This window comes from Arvicola amphibius, chromosome 10 (assembly GCF_903992535.2).
Source record: "Arvicola amphibius chromosome 10, mArvAmp1.2, whole genome shotgun sequence".
Classification (NCBI taxonomy): Eukaryota; Metazoa; Chordata; class Mammalia; order Rodentia; family Cricetidae; genus Arvicola; species Arvicola amphibius.
The window spans coordinates 79,487,781-79,508,340 of record NC_052056.1 but is presented as its reverse complement, the minus strand read 5'-3'; the positions used below and the strand labels follow the sequence as shown (position 1 = coordinate 79,508,340).

The 20,560-nt window shown below is 43.3% G+C and overlaps 1 protein-coding gene across 1 annotated transcript in view; it reads right to left on the bottom strand.

Moving 5' to 3' along the window:
• The window catches only part of Naa25 (N-alpha-acetyltransferase 25, NatB auxiliary subunit), a 51,055-nt gene that overhangs the window by 5,156 nt on the left and 25,339 nt on the right, over positions 1-20,560 (bottom strand). The window contains exons 11-22 of the mRNA XM_038344823.1: positions 19,458-19,570; positions 18,068-18,275; positions 16,918-17,007; positions 15,405-15,585; positions 14,800-14,899; positions 10,897-11,048; positions 10,013-10,138; positions 6,065-6,308; positions 5,294-5,417; positions 4,101-4,166; positions 2,206-2,303; positions 727-837 (exon numbers count right to left, since the gene is read on the bottom strand). Of these exons, the coding sequence (XP_038200751.1) occupies positions 727-837; positions 2,206-2,303; positions 4,101-4,166; positions 5,294-5,417; positions 6,065-6,308; positions 10,013-10,138; positions 10,897-11,048; positions 14,800-14,899; positions 15,405-15,585; positions 16,918-17,007; positions 18,068-18,275; positions 19,458-19,570 (1,613 nt within the window). The remainder of the gene's footprint in view (positions 1-726; positions 838-2,205; positions 2,304-4,100; positions 4,167-5,293; positions 5,418-6,064; positions 6,309-10,012; positions 10,139-10,896; positions 11,049-14,799; positions 14,900-15,404; positions 15,586-16,917; positions 17,008-18,067; positions 18,276-19,457; positions 19,571-20,560) is intronic.

Genomic DNA, 20,560 nt, shown 5'->3' with positions numbered 1-20,560 from the left:
GGGAGACACTTCCTTCATCCAATACTAAAATCTCAAAAACGGGACACAAACATTTAATGATTTAATGAACTAAAAAGGCAGTGCTCATGTCTAACCTAAATTTCTGCATGTATCTAAGAAAATACTAAGTCTCAATAGTATGAATGTTGCCACACACATGCATTGATTCTTCAAACACAGACAAAAGAATAAGCACTATTCAGATTCAAGGAAGGTAGAGAGATAGCAACTAACAGCAGCATCACAGGAATCCAGCACTTTGAAAAGGAATAGCAAGGTCATAGTTGGGAAGAATGGGCACTCTCAACTCTCAAGCCTTCGAAGAACATGCATAGGTTTGCTTTGAGCACCTTGGGTACACAGCTCAGTGTCCTGAGCTTGTCGTATTCTTTCAGATGGATCAACTGACAAAACAGCAAAGGTGGACAAAGACCAGGAAGTGGTGACCTAGAGAAGGACCTTCACGGAGACATTAGCCTGTCCCTGTTACTGTGAGGATGTAACTGGGGAAAGAGCTCTCAGGAGGCTGAGGCAGGAAAGACTGTCTCAAAACCAACAAACACTTATAGTCCCAAGTACTGGGAAGACTGATAATCCAAAGTCAAGACAAGGTTAGGCAACAGAGTAAGGTCCTTTCAGAAAAGGCTTGGGAGAAAAGATGCCTCCAGAGCCCTGAACTCGCACAGCATGCAGACAAAGGGGAAGGAAAGGCAGCAGAGTTATTACCATGATGATGCTGGTCTCTTTTTTCTTCTTTTTCTTTTTCTGTATATTTAATTTGTATGGTCGCAGGACACTCTCACAGTAACTGGATACCCAAAGGATGATAGAGATTGTCTGAAAGAGGAAATGTGCAAATTAGTCAGTATGGATTACACTGAAGTATGGAAACAGCAGCTAGAGACAGACATGGCAACTGACAATTCTACAGAAGACCACCAGACACCATGGAGATGAGAAAAGCCAACCAGGACTGAAAACTGTGCCTGTGAGCCAGAATGAACCTTTCTTCTTTTGAAGATGTGCCCTAATGCTGCCTAGCCTCCTTATCCTTCCTGCCAGTTCTCATCTGCTAGAGTCCATTGCACTTTTGCTAAGTGTGAAGTCTACATACTCCCCATGACATGGGACCCAAGGACTCTACACAAGCAGTCACTGGGACTCAACAGCAAACCTGGGAGTCCTCAGCTGGAAACACAGCCTTGAGCATTCAGTTAGCTTCTGGTCCACAGTGTGGGACCATGTGTGCTCAGTAACCACTCAGCACTGGCTGAGCAGCTCCTAGGCTCCCACCAGTCACCAGAGCAGAGAGTACAGCCTTCAGGAAGCTGCAGGCCACAGGAAAAAGAAGGGAGAGATGGATTAAAAAAAATGGGTACTGGATTCAGGAACACTCTACAGTTAAAAGTGCTGGCTGTCTTGCAGAAGACCAGGGATCAATGCCCAGCACCCACAAGGCAGTTCATCACTGCCTGTGACTCCAGTTCCAAGGGATTCCATGTCCGCTGCAGGTACCTGTGCACAAGGTACACATAAACTCATGCAGGCACACACATATACACATAAACAACAACAACAACAAAAAAAAGAATCTGGTTAAAAATAAGAGTTTTGCTTCCAGGTATGTTGGCATGTGTCTATGACTCTAGCACTTGGGAAGTTGAAGCAAGAGGACTCAGAGTTTGAGATCAAGGTCAGTCTTGAACTAATACCCAGTTTCAAAAAAGCAAAATGGGGCCAGGCGGTGGTGGCGCACGCCTTTAATCCCAGCACTTGGGAGGCAGAGGCAGGCGGATCTCTGTGAGTTCGAGGCCAGCCTGGTCTACAAGAGCTAGTTCCAGGACAGGCTCTAAAACTACAATGAAACCCTGTCTCAAAAAAAAAAAAAAAAAAAAAAAAAAAAAAAAAAAAAAGCAAATGGGAAGAAAGTTATATTTTATCAACCTCCAGACTCCAGAATGTTAGGTAATTAGTACAACAGCTGGCGGAATGAACTAAAGTAAAGAGCCAGAGGAAATGGGACAAAAATGACTTTGGGGGAGTCTCAGAGAAGACTGCCACTCAGAAGCTGTCCCTAAGCACAAGCAATGAACCAGTTTAGAAAATAATGTGAAACTGTTTCTAGTGTCCCAAACAATCAAGTGAGAAAGGGTAAGCGGCAGGTGTAAAGCCCTGCCTATGCCCCTCAGGAAGACGGAGACACACCTCGACAAAGAAGACCAGATTCTCTAGGACAGCAGGCTGTGTCTTCACATTGCCATCTTTAACTTCTAAGAGTTCGCCTTTACATGTGCTGAAGACACCTGAGGGAGGAAAAGGTTTTCTGCTTTTATTCTCCTTAACTTGCCATACATTTAGACACATAATGCAGAATCTGAAAATAAGTGGTATAAAAACCGAAGCTAGACATGGTGCCACACCTTTGATCTCATCATGGGAGGAAAAGGTATAAAGCCAGACTCATACATACCAAGTTCCAAGCTGCCCTATCCAAACTGCCCAAAGCTAGAAAGACCCTCTCTCAAAAATCAAAAACAAAAATAAAAAATAAAAGCTACAATGGAATGGGAGTGTAGCCAGCTTACCTGGCCTACTCGAGGTCCCAGAATCCATCCCTAGTACCACCACCACCAAAACAAATAAACAAACAAATAAAAAACTCCCCCACCCCCAAAAAACAAAAACAAATAAAGCACCCAAACAAAAAGTCCCAATGCATATGAAAAAAATGTCTTAACGATGACTTGTTCTGGGCTGGAGAGATGGCTCAGTGGTTGAGAGCACTGGCTGCTCTTCCAGAGGTCCTGAGTTCAATTCCCAGCAACCACATGGTGGCTCACAACCTCTGTAATGAGATCTGGCACTCTTCTCTGGTGTGTGGGCTTACATGGAGGCAGAATGTTGTATACAAAATAAATAAATAAATAAATCTTTTAAAAAGAAAAAAAAATGACTTATTCTGTAGTCTCCAAAATATAAAAAGTAGTCTTAAAAATGATACATGCTAGGCATCTAGCCATCAGCTAAGAGATGTGGAATATAGGTTACCATAATGTGAAAACTCAGTGAATGGTTTGGAAGAACATCCTGACCTGAAAGGGTAAGCATCCTGAAAAGGAGAGCATCTACATGGGGCTGGAGAGATTAATAAAGTGCTTGGATCACTCAGCAACCATATGAAAGTGAGGCACAGTAGTGCGCGCACATAAGAGTCTCTGGGGCTCACTGGCAGCTAGTCTAGCCAAATTTGTAAGCTCAAGTAAGTGGCCTTGCCTCAGAGAGCAAGGTAGAGCATGTTAAGATGGATACTCAACTTTTAACCCCCACACACCCAGACACCATTAACACACATAAGTCACCCTTAAATCTTTATCATCAATAGTCTGGTCAACCGGGTCTAGGAAAGACCATATGCACTTGCAACCCAACTTCTAACAGTTTTCAAGTACTTCTGCTGTAAATTTAACTTTAAGGCATGGTACTGTTGCATGCCTGTAATCCCAGCACTCACAAAGGGAAAACGCAAGAGGATCACAAAGCCAAAACCATCCTGAACTGCACAGTGAGTGTGAGACAAGACTGGAATATACGTGATGACCATCTCAAACACTTAAAAACAAACAACTCTTAGTTTTAAATAGTGAAAATTTAGTTTTTAAGGTTCCAAAAATATGAGCCGGGCAGTGGTAGCACAAGCCTTTAATCCCAGCACTTGGGAGGCAGAGGCAGGCGGATCTCCGTGAGTTCGAGGCCAGCCTGATCTACAAGAGCTAGTTCCAGGACAGCTAGAACTGTTAAACAGAGAAACTCTGTCTTGAAAAAACAAAACAAAACAAAACAAAAAAGATTCCAAAAATATGTCAGGCAGTGGTGGTGCATGCCTTTAATCCCAGCAGAGGCAGGTGAATCTTTGAGTTCAGTCTGGTCTCAGAGTGAGTTCCAGGACAGCCAGGGCTACACAGAGAAACCTCAACTCAAAAAAAAAATTTTAAAAAAAAGCTTATTATTTCCAAATCTTTCCATGTGTTTATATTATTTTTAAACACTGAGCTACTTTCAGACATGCAGGACCAATTCAGGAATCTGCAGTCAGAACTTACCTTTCAATAGTTCTAGTAAAGCTGCAAGACTATTTTCTATTCGTTCCTGTATATCCAGTGTACCCTCTAAAATTGAAAAACAAACAACAATCAACATTCGTTTTTGTAGAAAGATAAAGAAGCAGATTGGGCATGACTGCACATAGCTGTGATCTCAGCACCCAAGACACTGAGGCAGCAGAACTGAGTTCAAGGCCAGCCAACAAGCCATGCTGAAAACACCAGTGGGCTGGAAAAGGTATTTGTTATCAAGCTTCAGGACCTGAATCTGACTCCTGAGACCCACATGGTAGGAGAAAATGGACTCATAGGAGTTGTCCTGTGACCTCTCAGTGAACGCTGCAGAACAGCCATATATGCACACTCACACACAATAAACAAAGAAAACTGCAATAGCTGGTCTGGAGAGAGGGCTTAGGGCTGAGAGTAGTCCACACAATCTCTTACAGAGAACCTGAGTTCAGTTCCTGGCACTCATTTCAGGAGGCTCCCAACAGCTGTAACTCCAACTCCAGAGAAACTGATAACTCTGGTTTCTACAGGCACCTGCCATAATGTACATACCCCAACACACATAATTAAAAGCTGGGGCTGAAAAGATGATTCAGTAGTCAAGAGTACTGGCTGCTCTTGCAGAGCCAGGTTCAATCCCCAGCATGCACTTAGTGACTCACAACTGTTACTTCAGTTTCAGGAAATCTGACAAGCCCCTCCTCCCCCAACACACACTTCTGGTGTCTGAGGGCACGAGACACACATATGATGCATAGAAATGCACACAAGCAAAACACCCATATGCATAATATAATAAAATAAAAAAATTAAAGTAATAAGAATTCTAAAAAGCAATAGCAAACTCAGTATCAACAACCAAGTCATGGTAAGGGCCTTTTCCTCCTGAAAACAACATGCATGTAAGACAGACATGGCCAAGGGGCTGGCAGAACAGTGAAGGGAAGAGGGTCAATGATTGTTCCTCTAAGAACTATCTCAGGCTCTCTAGTAGGACTGGTCAGTTGTGTCCCAAACACTGAAGATCTATCAGCTCTGAAGGAAGCCTAAGGGTGGGACTCAGCCTATGGTTATTTTTGATCCTCCATAAATTTAGAATCTCAGTAACATTTCAATATTTATTCACTTATTATAATTTTTAATGATAAAGGTCTAATAAACACATGCCTGTGCACACTTACCTAAACCACTGGTATCAAGCTCATAGACATCATTGACAAGATGAAAGGAGCGGACGAGGCACTGACAGCAGCCAGAACTGAAGAACCTGCCCATCCTGGTGGGGACAGGCCCAAGGAAAGGATACTGGAAAAAGAGGGAAAATTATACCCTTAATTCACAAAAAGTGTGAAAACAGAACTTGTTTGGATAAAACGTAATAAAAATTCACTAATAAGAAAACTAGTAACCAACTCCCACAATTAACAGCAAAAGGGCCATGTGTATTAGTGGAGCACGGTGGTGTGTGCCTGTAGTCCCAACACTGAGGCAGGAAGACTTGAAATTAAAGGCCACCTGGAACTATACACCAAAACCCCATCTCAAAAAAAGAAAAACAAAAAAACTTCAAAATGTTATTTTGCTTTTCCTGACTGATGAGTCTAGACAGAGCAAAATCCTGAAATGGCTCAAGACCATCAAATTCTTCTTTCTCACAGTGCCACAAATTAGAACAAAATGTGTTCTTCATTATGCACTAAAAGACAGTTGCCATGGGGCTGGAGAGATGACTCAGTGGTTAAGAGCACTGCCTGTTCTTCCAAAGGTCCTGAGTTCAATTCCCAGCAACCACATGGTGGCTCACAACCATCTGTAATGAGTTCTAGTGCCCTATTCTGGCCTGCAGACACACAGACAGAATATTGTATACATAATAAATAAATATTTAAGAAAAAAAAAAGACAGTTGCCAAAATAATTATTGAGCCTCTGACAGCAAATACTTGTTGATACCTGAATTTCCTTCTCAATAAACTGCTTCCCCGTCTCCACGGCCACTTCTAGCTGTTGGAGGAGCAAACGAAGAATGTCAATCCGGGAGGATACACCGTTCTCCGAGGTCTTCTCTGAGTTCTTTGGCTCCACAGGGTGGGGAAGATTTGGAAGTCCACTGATCAGTCTCAACGTTAAGGTGCGAATTCTTAACCACATGGTCTCCTCCTCCAAGGAGAGTTTCTTATGCTCTTCAGAAACATTCCTTAAACAAAAACATCCCCAGACCATCCATTTTACTCAGCCTGTTGCCTTCAAAACTTTTGAGCATTTGCTTTCACCCATCAAGAAACCTCAGTATAGTTTCTGCCTCAGGCCAAACATCTTATTGCTGCCTGCTCCACCAGGTAAGCTGGCCACGGCAACCTTACCAACAGGCCATCTCTCCACTCGGAGTATCTGTTCTGATTAAAACACTAGTGACACAAAAAAGCTGAAATGCCAGAAAAATAAGTTGGTAATAAAGAACCCAGCTACCCAAACACTCAAGAGTTTACAAACTCACACAAACCCCTTCAGGCTTCTCTATACTATATAAGCATATAAACTGTACTGGGGCTCAATTTGTTGGCATAGAACATCGTTACCATTTGCAAGTTGCATTCCAAATAGCACCAAAAAATTACACATATGCAAACATATATATTATACATGTATTTGGTGCATATTTTAAATATATATATATATATGTGTATATATATATATACATATATATATATATATATGAGAGGCAGGGTCTCGCTATAAAAATACACCTGTCTGTCTTCCTATGTGCTGGGATTAAAAGCATAGACGGCCAACCCAACTGATTTGTACTACTTTTGTACTGTATTTATTTAATGGCAGAGGACCTATTTGCAAGAATAGCATCCAGCTGATGCCTGACAGCTTGTACTCCAATCATCACTTAACAAGAGTAGCTCCAGTGGCCAGACTATAAGAACACACCACTTGTGTATGGTGAACATCTTTTCTGCTGGAAGCCTGGAACCTTGGAGCATGTTGAACAGTGTATGATGTAGCCAGCTGCTAAAAACCTTTGACACTGAGCATCCAGCTGCCCTAAGCAGAAACAGCACAAACTATGTGATGGCACCGTTTCTGTCCTAGATGATGCTCCCCCACCCCCTCAGTGGAGGGAGGAGAATCAGTGTCCCAGGTTGGGCCTATCCTACCATGTAGCTTTTGCTGGGATGAACCCTAGTGCTGCAGTATAGCAACTACACAGTCTTTCTGCCAGTTTACTCGGTGAGTCGTGGCAACCTACAAATCAGTATTCAAAGCCCTCTCACACAGGGCTTACATGCCTATGCACTAGCTTCCTACTGCAGACCCTAAAGTAAATATGCTGCATTTTTTTTTTTTTTTTTTTTTGGTTTTTCGAGACAGGGTTTCCCTGTAGTTTCTAGAGCCTGTCCTGGAACTAGCTCTTGTAGACCAGGCTGGCCTCGAACTCAGAGATCCGCCTGCCTCTGCCTCCCGAGTGCTGGGATTAAAGGCGTGCACCACCACCGCCCGGCAATATGCTGCATTTTAAGTAATGAAATAGATTACCAATTCCGTATAAATTTTACATGTCAATTAAAAAAAGACAATAACCATGTTCCCACACAGCCATACTGACCACAGATGTTCATCCCTAGAAAAAAAGTCCTAGCTGTAGTAAGCCTCACCTAAGTAGTTCCTAGTTACTGATTTTGCTCACTATGAACTCTTTATAAAGGAGGTCACTAAAAATGAAGAAATGTGTACTTAATATTTAATTTTTTTGAGTTAGGGTCTCTTACAGCCAAACTTGATATATAGTCAAAGATAACCTTGCACTTCTGATCCTTCTACATCCCTGCCTCTCAAGTGCTAGGATCCAACAGTATGCCACCACATCAGGATCTATGCCTTACTATCGTCTAGTGAATCCCATTCCAACCTCTTCAGAACTTTTGTGGGCACAACTCCTTATATTCCTTTAAAAAAAAAAAAAAAAAAAAAAACTTTTATTTTCCATGCCTATACTGGAGAGGGCAGTGTGTTCCCTGTACTACTACAACCACCCTTTATATTATGTCTTCTTGGACTGTCACCCTTTGAGCTGCCTTGCTTATCTTATGCCCCAGCTCCAATTCCAGGGCCCAATGTGGTAGGCACATTGTGTTTGTGGAATTGAGAGCACTGCCTGTGGCTTCTGTCACTATTTACCCTTCCTCTTTACATACTTTATGCATGCACATGGAGGCCAGAAAATGGTTTTCTTCTTCCACCAGGAAGGTCCCAAGAATTGAACTCAGGTTGATGGCAAGTCACTTTAACCACCGAGCTATCTTGCTGGCCCCCTAGCCCCTCTAAAGACAGGACATAAAGGCTAACAATCTGAAGTACGCTCAAGAGTATGGCAAATGTAACTCTTCTGCTGGCTGAGAAGTTGCTTTTCAAAGAATCACAGGATGGTCTTGTGACTATCTCACTGATATAGGGCTTCATGTAGCACAGGCCTAGAACATGCTGTGTAGCTGGGGATGACCTTGAACTCCTGATTCACCTACCTCTTAAGAGCTGGAATCATAGGTGTACACCAGCAAGCCAGGCTCTCAGGAAGATTTTAAACCAAACTGATGGTTATTCAGCAGATAAACTGGACCCAGAGAGTTTACTGTCCAGGCCACAATTAGTCACAAAGGGAGCACAGTTCTCACCCCACTGCTCTGGACTACCAACAATTTTTGGCACACCAAAACACAGGACGTTCATTTGACCTCTTCACAGGGATATAACCAGAGAGATACTGAGAAGCCATCTGAGAGAGGTAACAGGACATGAAGCCTGGCAGAATTAAGTTAGGGGACAGCAAAGGTGACAGTAAATAGACACTATGGTACATTCACTAATCCTTCTCTGTCTGGGGTTCTCCCTTTTTCCACTCACTATTGCCAGTGAGAAACTCGAGTGCCCAAGTACACACCAGAAGTCTGCATCTTCACCTTCACCTCAGTAGCCACAAGTCCAGAGTAAGCTGTCAGCTCTAAAACGTACATGGGAAATAGGCAGAGCAGAGGGCTGGCTCAACTACATGTTGCTGAGTGGGCAGAGGGCAGCACATGACTTTTCCTTCAGTTTTTTGACTTGCCAGGGCTATTCATGTTTGCATGTGGCTTAGAACAGAACACCAATTAAGTATTTTTAAATTATTTTTTTCCTGAAACAAAATCATACTGTGGCCAGGTGGTGGTGGCGCACGCCTTTAATCCCAGCACTCGGGAGGCAGAGGCAGGAGGCCAGCCTGGTCTACAAGAGCTAGTTCCAGGACAGGCTCTAGAAACTACAGGGAAACCCTGTCTCGAAAAACAAACAAACAAATAAATAAATAAATAATAAAAATAAATCATACTGTGTAGCCCTGACTGTCCTAAAACTGATTGACCTCAGAGTTCTGCCTACCTCTGCCTCCAGGTGTAAACAACCACACCTGGCTAATAAACACTGATATGATTACAACCTTTTGTACTGTTAAAAAGAAATGAGTAATTCTGTATACAAATACCACATACATGCACAAACACATGCACGTGTGCATGTGCGCACAGACACACCCCTGTCAATGTGCCATAACCCTTTAGAACCTAAGGGAGATTACAAGCCTCTATAAAGTGCTAGGAAAAGCCAGTATCACATAAAAATATTTTCTACCTTCCTCTCAGATGACTAGGGAACTGCATCCTGTACCTTGAATCACCTGGAAGTCATACATGTCATGGACAGACCTGAACTTAGCAGGCCCAGCACTGGGGTGGGATGTGCTGTACACTTGTGCTCTACAATGAACATGTTCCAACAATAAACATGTATATTTGTGTAAAAGAAATTTTTAAAAAGTTTTAGATGCACACTGACTCTTCAGAGCTGAGCTCCTCATACCTGTCCTTTGGATCCCAACTAAAGAAAACATCCAAGTCTCTGTTGTCTCGCAAATCTTCCCATGGAACATCATCTTCCTCTGGCCTCAGGTTCATCGATTTGATACTTTCTGCCAAGCTAGTTGATCTGTAATACAGAAAGTTTGCTTTGACTGTACCTGTGCGTATGTGCATGCATGTGTTATATGTTGCACATGCAAGAAGACTGCATGACTGTGTATGCCTGGGAGGTCAGAGGTTTACATCAGATGTCCTGCTCTGTTTGTCTCTATTTTGTTTTGGAAGATAGATATCTCACCAAACCTGAACTTCACTGATTGCCTGGCTGGCCAGTGAATCTCAAGGATCCTTCTGCCAGCACTGGGCCTCCTGGCTGGGATTACAGGCATGCACGGCCATGCTAGACTTTTTACTTGGGTGTTGGGGATCAGAACTCCAGAACTATCTATCTCCCCAGCCCTAAGGTCTTATTTCTATAACAATTTAATTATGACAACATTAGCTAGGACTTTCTTTTACTGGAAAGAGAGAAAGGTTTTACATTAGAAAACAAGGTCATATATAAGGTCAAATAGAACTGAGACAAGTTATGACAGCAAGCAAAAGCTTTTTGGAGTTGGCAGCAGAATACAGTGGACAAGCACCTGCCCTGTTCCTGAAGCCTATCTAGAGAAGGGGCCTCGAAAGCACTATAGAGAGGAAGAGGGGGCTGCTCTACTGGATCTGAGATAGTCTCAGCCCTCCAGCATTCTCCATGACAGGGTCAAGGCTCTGTGTCTCCATTTGCAGCTTGTTCTCTTCTCATCCTCCATTTACCCTTAACTCAGCTACTGACAACTAAGATCTGGCCCCTTGGTCCCACTTGGCCTCTCATCACATACTTACATGTTTGCTTCAAGAAGAAGGTCTAAGAGCATCCGTTCAGTGCGCACTTGTGCAAAGTGGAGAGAATTATTCAGCCTGTTCCTAAACGCGATAAACTCTGGAATCTTCTCAAATGCACCGTATTTATAAGCTTGAATAATGTATTCTGAGGTCTGAGAAGGAAAGACACCACCTTGGTATAAATACTCCACAGGTCAGGCAATGTAAGCAAAGCTTGCCAGCCAACTAAATAGTCAAACTACAACAAAGGCTCTGGTCCAGGCTCAGAAGGTCTGGCCACACAGCACAGTCCCAGCCATGAATGAATAACTTCTGCAGATGAGTCAAATGTCTCCTCCACTACACTGCTAGCCTGAGGCGGCTACAGCCATCTCCAGCCAAGTCTTAGCACTCGTGTCATTCATGACAGCAGGACTTGGAGGGTGTTCTATCACAACAGCCAAAAATTTGGCAAATGCCATTCTGGAATGGAGCTTATGTATCCTACAATCCTAACACAAACTATGCTCTGTAGAAAGCATTCAAAGATGCCATAACTATACAGGCATACCCCATGGGCCCCAAATGAAACCCTCTCCTTCAGAAAGAGACTGCTCCTTGGGTGGTTCTTTCTCAATATGGTACCAGACACAAGGCAGATAAGCTTCTCAGAAGGACAGAAGACACCAAACAACGAGACCCATCAACAGGAATGCCATCTACTCTGAGGAAGATGTCAAGAACCAAGTTTCCTGAGCACACAAAACTGCTAGAAATCACCGTACACAACTGAGGGAAGGAAGCGCTCATACGTGTATTTTAGTTACAGATTAAAATCATCAGATGAAATGCTGCAGAACAGAGGCAAGACAAAGAACTCTTCATTAAGTACTGGTGCAACAGAAGCAAATCTCAGGAAGAACATTTCACAAAGTGGGTCGAAGCCACCAGGATCAGAAAAGAGATCAGCCCTGTGGGCCAAGGAAGTGTTTAGCTCAATGCTGATGTCTGCCCCAAGACACTTTCTGGAAAGCCAGTCTTTTGCCTAGCCTTAGTTTGTTTGCTCGGCCCCCATTTCCACTATGCCTGAGTAATTTGCCCGGTAGGAAAATAGGCCAATAGTCAACAACATACCCTCTGATACACAGCCTCGCAGGGTTCATTTCAGGCCGTGGGGTTGCACCACGGGCGCTAATTCAACTGCTTTCGATGCGGCTTTTAAACCCCCAGGGGACACCTCGGCCAGCTGTTTGCCTGCAGTATCTGGAGAGATTAAAGACGGACGGACACAAGAAAATTAAAAAGATTACGTGTGATCCTGTGGGTTTAGGACTACCTGCCAGCTTGACTGAGGACAACAGTATGCCCCATCAAGAGGCCCACACTTATCACATTCTTCTCTCCTACAGTCCCCAACTTAGAAGACACAGCAGAGTTGGCTGCTGACCCTTGAAATGGGAACCTACAGCTTGACAACACTTCCAACTACTCAGGATAGAAATAGGACTTGGGGTGGTTCTAGACAGAATGTAGTTCCAACATGAGACCCAGCCTTCCCTCAGTGGGAGCCTCAGTGTCTTAAGTGGCCCATGGAACTTTACTTGTGAAAAAAAGACAACAGCTTTTCAAAGAGAGAAACAAGGGGCAACCAGAAGATAAGTACAGTATGTATAACAAGCCAGGAACAGCTGCAGTCTGTCCATCTGCCTGAGATAGTCCTTAAACGCCACAGTAAAGTGACTCTGCAGAGCTAGCCAAGGCCCAGGGAGTAGCACCAGGAGGTTGAGAGCATCACTGATGAGGCCTGTGCCTCGTGGAATGCACTCAAACCAGAAGCCACAGGCACACCAAAGACTACTGACCGAAGTGTGCATCCATACCTACTCCCATTCATTTGTGCACCAATGAGGCTAATTAGATGCCGAAAGGACCCCTGAAATGAACCCGAGTTGCTGTGATAATTAGTAAAATACATGGATACCAGACCTTTAAAAATGACCTTTATAAATACCTAAATCAGAGACTTCAAAAAGAACTTTAAAAAGATTTTGATTATTTTTATTTCTGTGATATGTGTTTGAGCAGATCCCCTGGACCTAGAGTTACAAATGGTCGCGATCTGCCTGATGTAGACTCAGGCCCACTGCAAGTCCAGCAAGTTCTTCACCACTGTGCCATGTCTCTGTCACCAAGAAGAAAACTTTTAAAACCATGAACATTTAAGTGACTTTTGACAATGAGGAAACCTAACACTGATTCCCAAATAAGATGACAACAGACAGACATCCAAAGATAATTTTCATTCCACAGCACAAAGCCCCTGTACAACAGTGGGTTTGCTATTGAAGAAGTGCTAAGTTAAAGAACTAATTAGAAATGAAATACCTTAGCCGCCTAAGAGAAAAAGCACTTGGGACATTCCCAAAACCAAAGAATGAAAGCTGCAAAACATGGCGTTAGGGTTTTGCAGAGAGATAACAGGTGCAGGGTTCCATTTCCTTACTGGGGACACAGGCACCTCTGCCTCGGGTCATTATAGATGGGTTTCTTTAGAATGGTTAAAAGTGGCACTGGTATAAACTCAAGGAGGGGACTGTTAATCCCTGATCAATAAGATGCTAACAATTTATCAGACTCAATATCATGCACATTTAGCTGCATAAATCAGCTATTCAATGATTCATAATCAACTATTAGCAAAACACTGACCCCTCTGAGAACAGGCAAGAAGATAGAGAGGAGTTTAGAGCCAGCCTCACTTACACTGCAAGGCCCTGTCTCAAATTTTAAGTCTTCAGTAAATGAAATGTCTTTAACCTCTTCCTTATAAATATAGAAAGAAGAGATAAAATAATGAGACGTGAGGAAACAGTTTTCAAAAACTGTAAATTCCTCCAAAAAAAGAGGCGGGTAATCACAGATTCACTCAACTGATAGTTACAGCGGGCATTTAACCCAGTGTCTGAGACAAGGTTTCTGCTTCTATGCCAAGCTGGCACCTTGGAAGCAACAGGCTTAGATACAGATACCCTCTTTTCTCTCATCAGGAAGAAAGTCTGCACAGATACCAATCCCTTCCGTTGATGGTGAGGGCTGAGACAGAGGGGTTAGCCTTCTCCGGGATTGGAGTTGCCCTCTGCTACAGCACACCTACAACTCAAAGCACACATTACTCAGAAGCGCCTTTACCCTGCTTCTCTAGTCTCCAAAACACCTCTCAAGAAACAAGTGAAAGACAGGAGTGACTTTAAAGCAAAGGACTCAAGAGTATTGCCAAGATAAATCTCAGATGGTGACTTCCTCAAAAATCTCAATATCAAGAGACCAGAAAAATGGAAAGCTACAGGCTGAGGCTGGCATGGCCAAACTCCAGGAAGTAAGGCTTAGCCACCACACAGGAAGGACAGCAGCAGGGGCCACTCTAACAACACACCTTCTCTGAATACAAGCTCCCGGACAGTTTTGCAAACCATCAACTGAGAGCACCTGGATGCCCTGAGACCTTCTTTAACCCAATGAGCGCAAGTGAGCAGCAGGGTGAGTGCATGTAGTCCACCCTCACCTCCAGGGCAGCTCTAACTCACTGGTCCTTAAATGTAGTAGGGGTGGCTGTTGGTTGGTATCTCTTGCTTCTAATCTTAAAAAGTCTCTGAATAGCATTTGAAACAAAGCAGGCAGACAAAAGACTTCTTAGTCTGTTAATGCCCAGTTAGAAATGTAAACTTCCAAGGATTCAATTATATGCATGCACACTGAACAAATGCAAATAGCTATACATATGATCTAGGATGATTAAACTCAGCTTAAGGGCACCTGCCAGCAACAGAGCAAGGTGTCATGTGATATGCATGTTGTGACCCTAGGGAATGCACTCTGAACCATGTCAATAAGCAGTAAATTACAACACCAATGGGTTTCACTTACATCTTTCTGGTTGGAGTGGAAAAACCTGAGTGCGAAGTTACAGGACTGGGAGGCAGCAGCGTACTGACCCAAGGATGCAGCGTATCGGGTCAGAAGATAGCTAGGTAGGAAGGAAAGAAAAAAACATGTCACAGTTACCTCCTTCTACTGTCAAAATATTAAGTGCCAAGAAAGAGCAGGGCATAAAAGAAATCAAACAAAAAACACTGCCAGTGGAATGATCTAGTTCACAGGATCAAATTAAAAGAAAATGAACCGAATTCTTTCTTTACAACTGACAATAAGAGAAACATAAAGCTGGTCAGAGAACATGATGTTCTCTTCCTAAATGTGTACAGAAAATGCTCATTAGTAATTGCATAGCATAGCCTAAACTCAAACTCAAAGGGATACTTTGGGTCAGTGCCAACAGCAGGGAGAAGTAGTAACTTCAAAATATAGTGTGCATGATTGAAGCTGTAAACTCTGTAATGCCTGGAGATAGAAGTCCCTCGTGCTTTGCAGAGGGTCACAGTAGTGACTGGTGTCTAGAGTGCTGTTTTGTTATCACCTATAAGTGAGCTTTCTAGGCTGTCTGCATAGTATTCAGAGTATATACTACCAACCCAATGGTGTCGTGCTGGATATGCTTAGCATCAAGGCTGGAGTAAAGATCCACCACTGGCTCAAATGCACCCAGCATGCAGTAGATTCGAACAAGCAGCAATTTGAACTGAGCATTGGATGGGCTATGGGTTAAGCCTTCTTCTAGCAGAGTCAGGGCCTGCCACACAGCAGTCTCCTCACCTAGAATCAAAACACATCATTTATCCACTCGTCTTTAGAGAACCTGCCGAAATCAATCACCTGCCTTGACTAGTCTTTGAATAATTTTGGATGCATACAAATTTTAGATGCAGACCTGCAATCAAAACAGGGAATTCCCTTGATTACAAATAGTTATATCAGTAATTAAATACAGTTGTGCAAGAAGCTAGGGAGGGAAATCATGGAACCTCACAGAATCTTAGATTATGAGAAGAGAGGGACTTTGAAGAATCTGCTAGCTGCCCCCACCCCTGCAGCATTGTCCCAAGACCCTACAAGATGTCATTTTTATTCCATACACAATCCTACTAAAAATATTACATTAGAGGGGGATGGAGAGATGGCTCAGTGGTTAAGAGCACTGACTGCTCTTCTAGAGGTCCTGAGTTCAATTCCCAGCAACCACATGGCGGCTCACAACCATCTGTAATGAGATCTGGCACCCTCCTCTGGCATGCAGGCATACATGGAGGCAGAATGTTATATATATAATAAATAAATAAATATTACATTTGATACTGTAAAAAAACAAAACAAAAAATTGCTATTAGGACCAGAGAGATGGCTCAGCAAATAAAAGTGCTTGCTGCCAAAGCCTGCAGCTGAGATCAATCCCTAGGTCCTGTAGGGTAGAAAGAGACTCTGGCAAGTTGTCTTCTGACACATGACCCATGGAACATTTGTGTCCACATGTCACACATAAACACACGGAATTTATTTAAAAAAATAAAGAAGCTTATGTGGTGGAATACACCTTTAATCCTAGCACATGAGAGGCAGAAGCAGGCGGCTCTCAGCTCTAGGGACAGTCTGGTCTATATATTGAGTTCCAGGCCCTGTCTCAAAAAAACGAGAGAGAGAGAGAGAGAGAGAGAGAGAGAGAGAGAGAGAGAGAGAGAGAGAGAGAGATCTTTTGTGTGTGTGGTTTTTGGAGACAGGCTTTAGCCCTGGCTGTCCTAGAACTGACTTTGTAGACCAAGTTGGCCTCAAACTCACTTGCCTCTGCCTCACAAATGCTGGGATTAAAAGCATGCACCGCTGCCGCCACCACCATTTGGCAGAAAAATCATTTTTTAAACATTGGTAAATAAAAAGGGGTTTTGTGTTCTGTGGGTTTGCCCATCTGCCTTTAAATCAGTGTGGTTATATCTTAACTCTAGTTTTAAATCAGAGTGATCGTTCATTATGCATATAAATTTAGAAACCAATGAGACAGCTGATGAGTTGGGCCCAAGGTTCAGTGGTAAGAGTTTTCACGGTGTGGCCTCCATCTCCAGCAAACTCCCGTGGAGGTGACACCGGTGTCCTTACCTGATTCTCTCCATATATCAGTGAGCACATGGACAGCGAGGAGGCAGTAATAATCAGAGAACTGCAACTCTGTCTTCAAACAAGAGCGCCCTAGGGAAAGGATTAAAAAAAACACCTATTTTTAATAATTACTCATAAAGTGCTGCAACAGGAGACTTTTGTTTACTTTTTAAGGAAGAAAAATGATAGGCAGAAAAAGAGGAAAAGAAAAAAAAGTAAGAATAGGATGAGTAAGCTGGGCAGTGGTGGTGCACGTCTTTAATTCTGCTCAGGATGTAGAGGCAGACAATCTCTGGAGTTTGAGGCTGACCTGGTCTGGTCTACAGAGTAAGTTCCAAGACAGCTAGGGCTAGACAGAGAAACCCTGCCTCGAAAAACAACACAAAAACAAATAAAAAAAAAAAAAAATAGGGCCTGTACTGAAGAAAAATATAAGCCATAAAAACGGGATGTAGCATGAACATAAACACTTGCTTAGCTAGCATGCTTGAGCAACTGGCTTCAATCCCTGGCACCACAAAAGGGGGGCAAGAAAAAAATGGATGTATAGAAGAAGGGAGGTGAGAACACAAACCAAATGGCTTACAAGTCACACTCAGCTGGAACAGAACATTCCAGGGGAGAAGGTGCATATACCAGTCTTTGCAAAGGGAAAGATCTAAGAAGTCTGAGGTGAAGAAAAGAACCAGAGCTTCAGCCTAACTAATGCTATATCAACCCTCCTACCAAATGCTTCTTAAAGCACAGTGGTGCTCAAGCGACACCTCTACTAAGTAGCTTACAGCCAGCCAGTCAGAGTCCCTGCTTCTGCACTGAACATTACCTTACAATGCACACTACACTACTCTGCTTCCTGCAGCGTTAGGAAGACATAAGGCCACAGCTCCCAAACACAAAAATCCTCACAAATCATACAACTTATATAAGAACCATGGAATAGTCCGGCTGCTCAGGAGGAGCAGACAACACCTGTTAGCCTAACTAGGTTTCTGAGAATTACTCAGATTGGGGGAGCATTTAATAAAATGCCCAGTATGTGCACTAGAGGAGTGTGCTCTAGGTACTTTACATACTGACTTCTCGGTCTTAGCAGAACTGGCAGCGGGGTGGAGAGGACACGGGAAACACACACATCTGAATGGCTACTCACCAAACTCCAGTCCATGTTGGTACCTTAACATCAACTCTCTGACCACACCCAGCTTCTGGTTCTTATCCATGATGTGGTACAAGCCAAGGAGCCTTGTCAGCTGCACGACACACAGATGCTGCTGCAGGGCACGGATGTCACCTGGTAGGGCAAGTTTGTCCTCTGTTGGTGTTGACAAGGGAACAACTCCAAGAAGCTGATTAATAAACTGCAGAGAGGAAGAACAAAGGCCACACAATGTAGATGTGTTTGGGACACCTGAGATGTTCTCTAGAATTCCTGTACCAGCTAATTCTACCCCCACCCCCCACGGCTATTGTCTAACTTCTAGCTCACACAGAACAGGTATGGTGCTGCACGCCTAGATCATGCAAACACCACAAGAACAGCTCCACTTAGACAAGAATGAAGAGTCTTTCAGAACTCAATTGAGACTAATGGATCCTTATTAGCTAGGGAGCTGGGATTAAAGGCATGTACCACACGTGTGTCCTAGATGAGTCACCTAAGTCTGTCAAAGTACTAAGTCCTGGTGGAGTGAAGATACAGTCATTCCACTGTGCTCGGTCCACTTCACTCCTCATGGGCACAGAAGGCTTTGTGGTAGGCCACGTGGCAGCAGCCCTGGCAAATAAGACTTCCTGTCATTAGCTTTGCCACAGGGTTACTAGTAAGCCAGTCGATGGCAGATACGGGTTTATTCATGCCTTTATCTCTGCACATAGTGTCCTATCCTACCTCAGTCACATTGCTCCCCAGTAGATAAAGGACTCCAACTGCCTATGACCAAGGTCAGCTCTGGAAGATGTACCAAATACTTCTGAGTATGAAACAGTCTAGGGAAGTGGTTCTCAACCCCTTTGGGGGTCGCATATCACATATATACTGACGATTCATAACAGTAGCAAAATTGCAGTTATGAAGTAGCAATGAAATAATTTTATGTATGGGAGTCACCACAACATGAGGAACTGTATTAAAAGGTCACTGTGTTAGAAGGTTGAAAACCACTGGTCTAGGGAAATCCTATGTATGGCTCTCCAATGTGTAAAGTCAGCAAGATGTACATGCCACACAAGTGCCAGAGTAGCTTGACTTGAGACTGCTCAGCCTCTAGATGAGATCAGTCAGGTGTAATGGCTCACACCTGATCCCAATGTTTGACGATAGAGGAAGGAAGACCTTAGGCCACGTGATCCTTTGCAGAAAAATTAAGATCCTATTGACAGGTGAGAAACCTGAGCCAGGTGAGATGCCCAAGTGTGATTTTCCACTGGTTCTAGACCTCACCAAGCACTGTGGCTGCAAGGCAGTTACCATATTGCCTTTCCTGTACTAGTATACATGCACAGATACGCTGGACACTAACAGAACTCTGAGAGACACGTACTTGTGTGCATTGGGTAGCAGGCAAGAGGTCAACAAACACCTTCAGGTCTGTGAAGCAACATGGCTTATCCCCAAATTTCTTGAAATACTGGAACATTAACTCTTCTGGGTCACCTTCAAGAGAGGACACTACATTACTCATTACTCACAGACTGGTCTGTTTCCTTCAAATTAACTTTGCCTGAAGCCAGTCACAGTGGCACACACCTTTAAGACCAGCACTCTCTGTCTCAAAATATAAAAGACAAAGCATAATAAAAGATAAAAAAGAAATAAGAGTTAAGTATGGTGTTGCTAGGCGGTGGTGGCACACACCTTTAATCCCAGCATTCAGGAGGCAAAGGCAGAAGAATCTCTGTGAGTTTGAGGACAGCCTGGTCTATACAGCGAATTCCAAGATAGCCAGGTATACACAGAGAAACTTGGTCCCAAAAAAACAAGAATTATGTATGGTGGGCACACCTGTAATCCCAGCATTTGGGAGGCTGAGGCAGGAGGGTCACTTTAAGGTTATTCTCAATTATACAGCAAGCTCCAGGCCACCCTTCCCACATTCAAAAATAAATAAATAAATAAATAAATGAAAGGTAGGCTCACACTGGGAGGCTGAGTTCCAGGTAAGTTTGGGCTACTGAATGAGATCCATTCACAAAAAACGCAAATCAGAAAGAATACTCATATACTCTGAGAAATATTGAGAAGGGCAAGACTGGAAATTTCTCTTTAAGCTGGGTCAGCAAAGACCAGATGGACTAAACAAATACACTAATATAAAAAGCTAAGTCGAGGGGCTGGAGAGATGGCTCAGAGGTTAAGAGTACTGCCTGCTCTTCCAGAGGTCCTGAGTTCAATTCCCAGCAACCACATGGTGGCTCACAACCATCTATAATGAGATCTGGTGCCCTCTTCTGGTCTGGTGGCATACATGCAGACAGAACACTGTATACATAATAAATAAATAAATCTTAAAAAAAAAAAAAAGCTAAGTCGATGGGGGGAGGGAATGGGAAAAGAGGAGGGAAGGGCGACAATAGTTGGTATATAAAATAAATAAAATAAAGCCAAACGGAATATGTGTGGAAGATGGATTTTTTTTGTAAATAA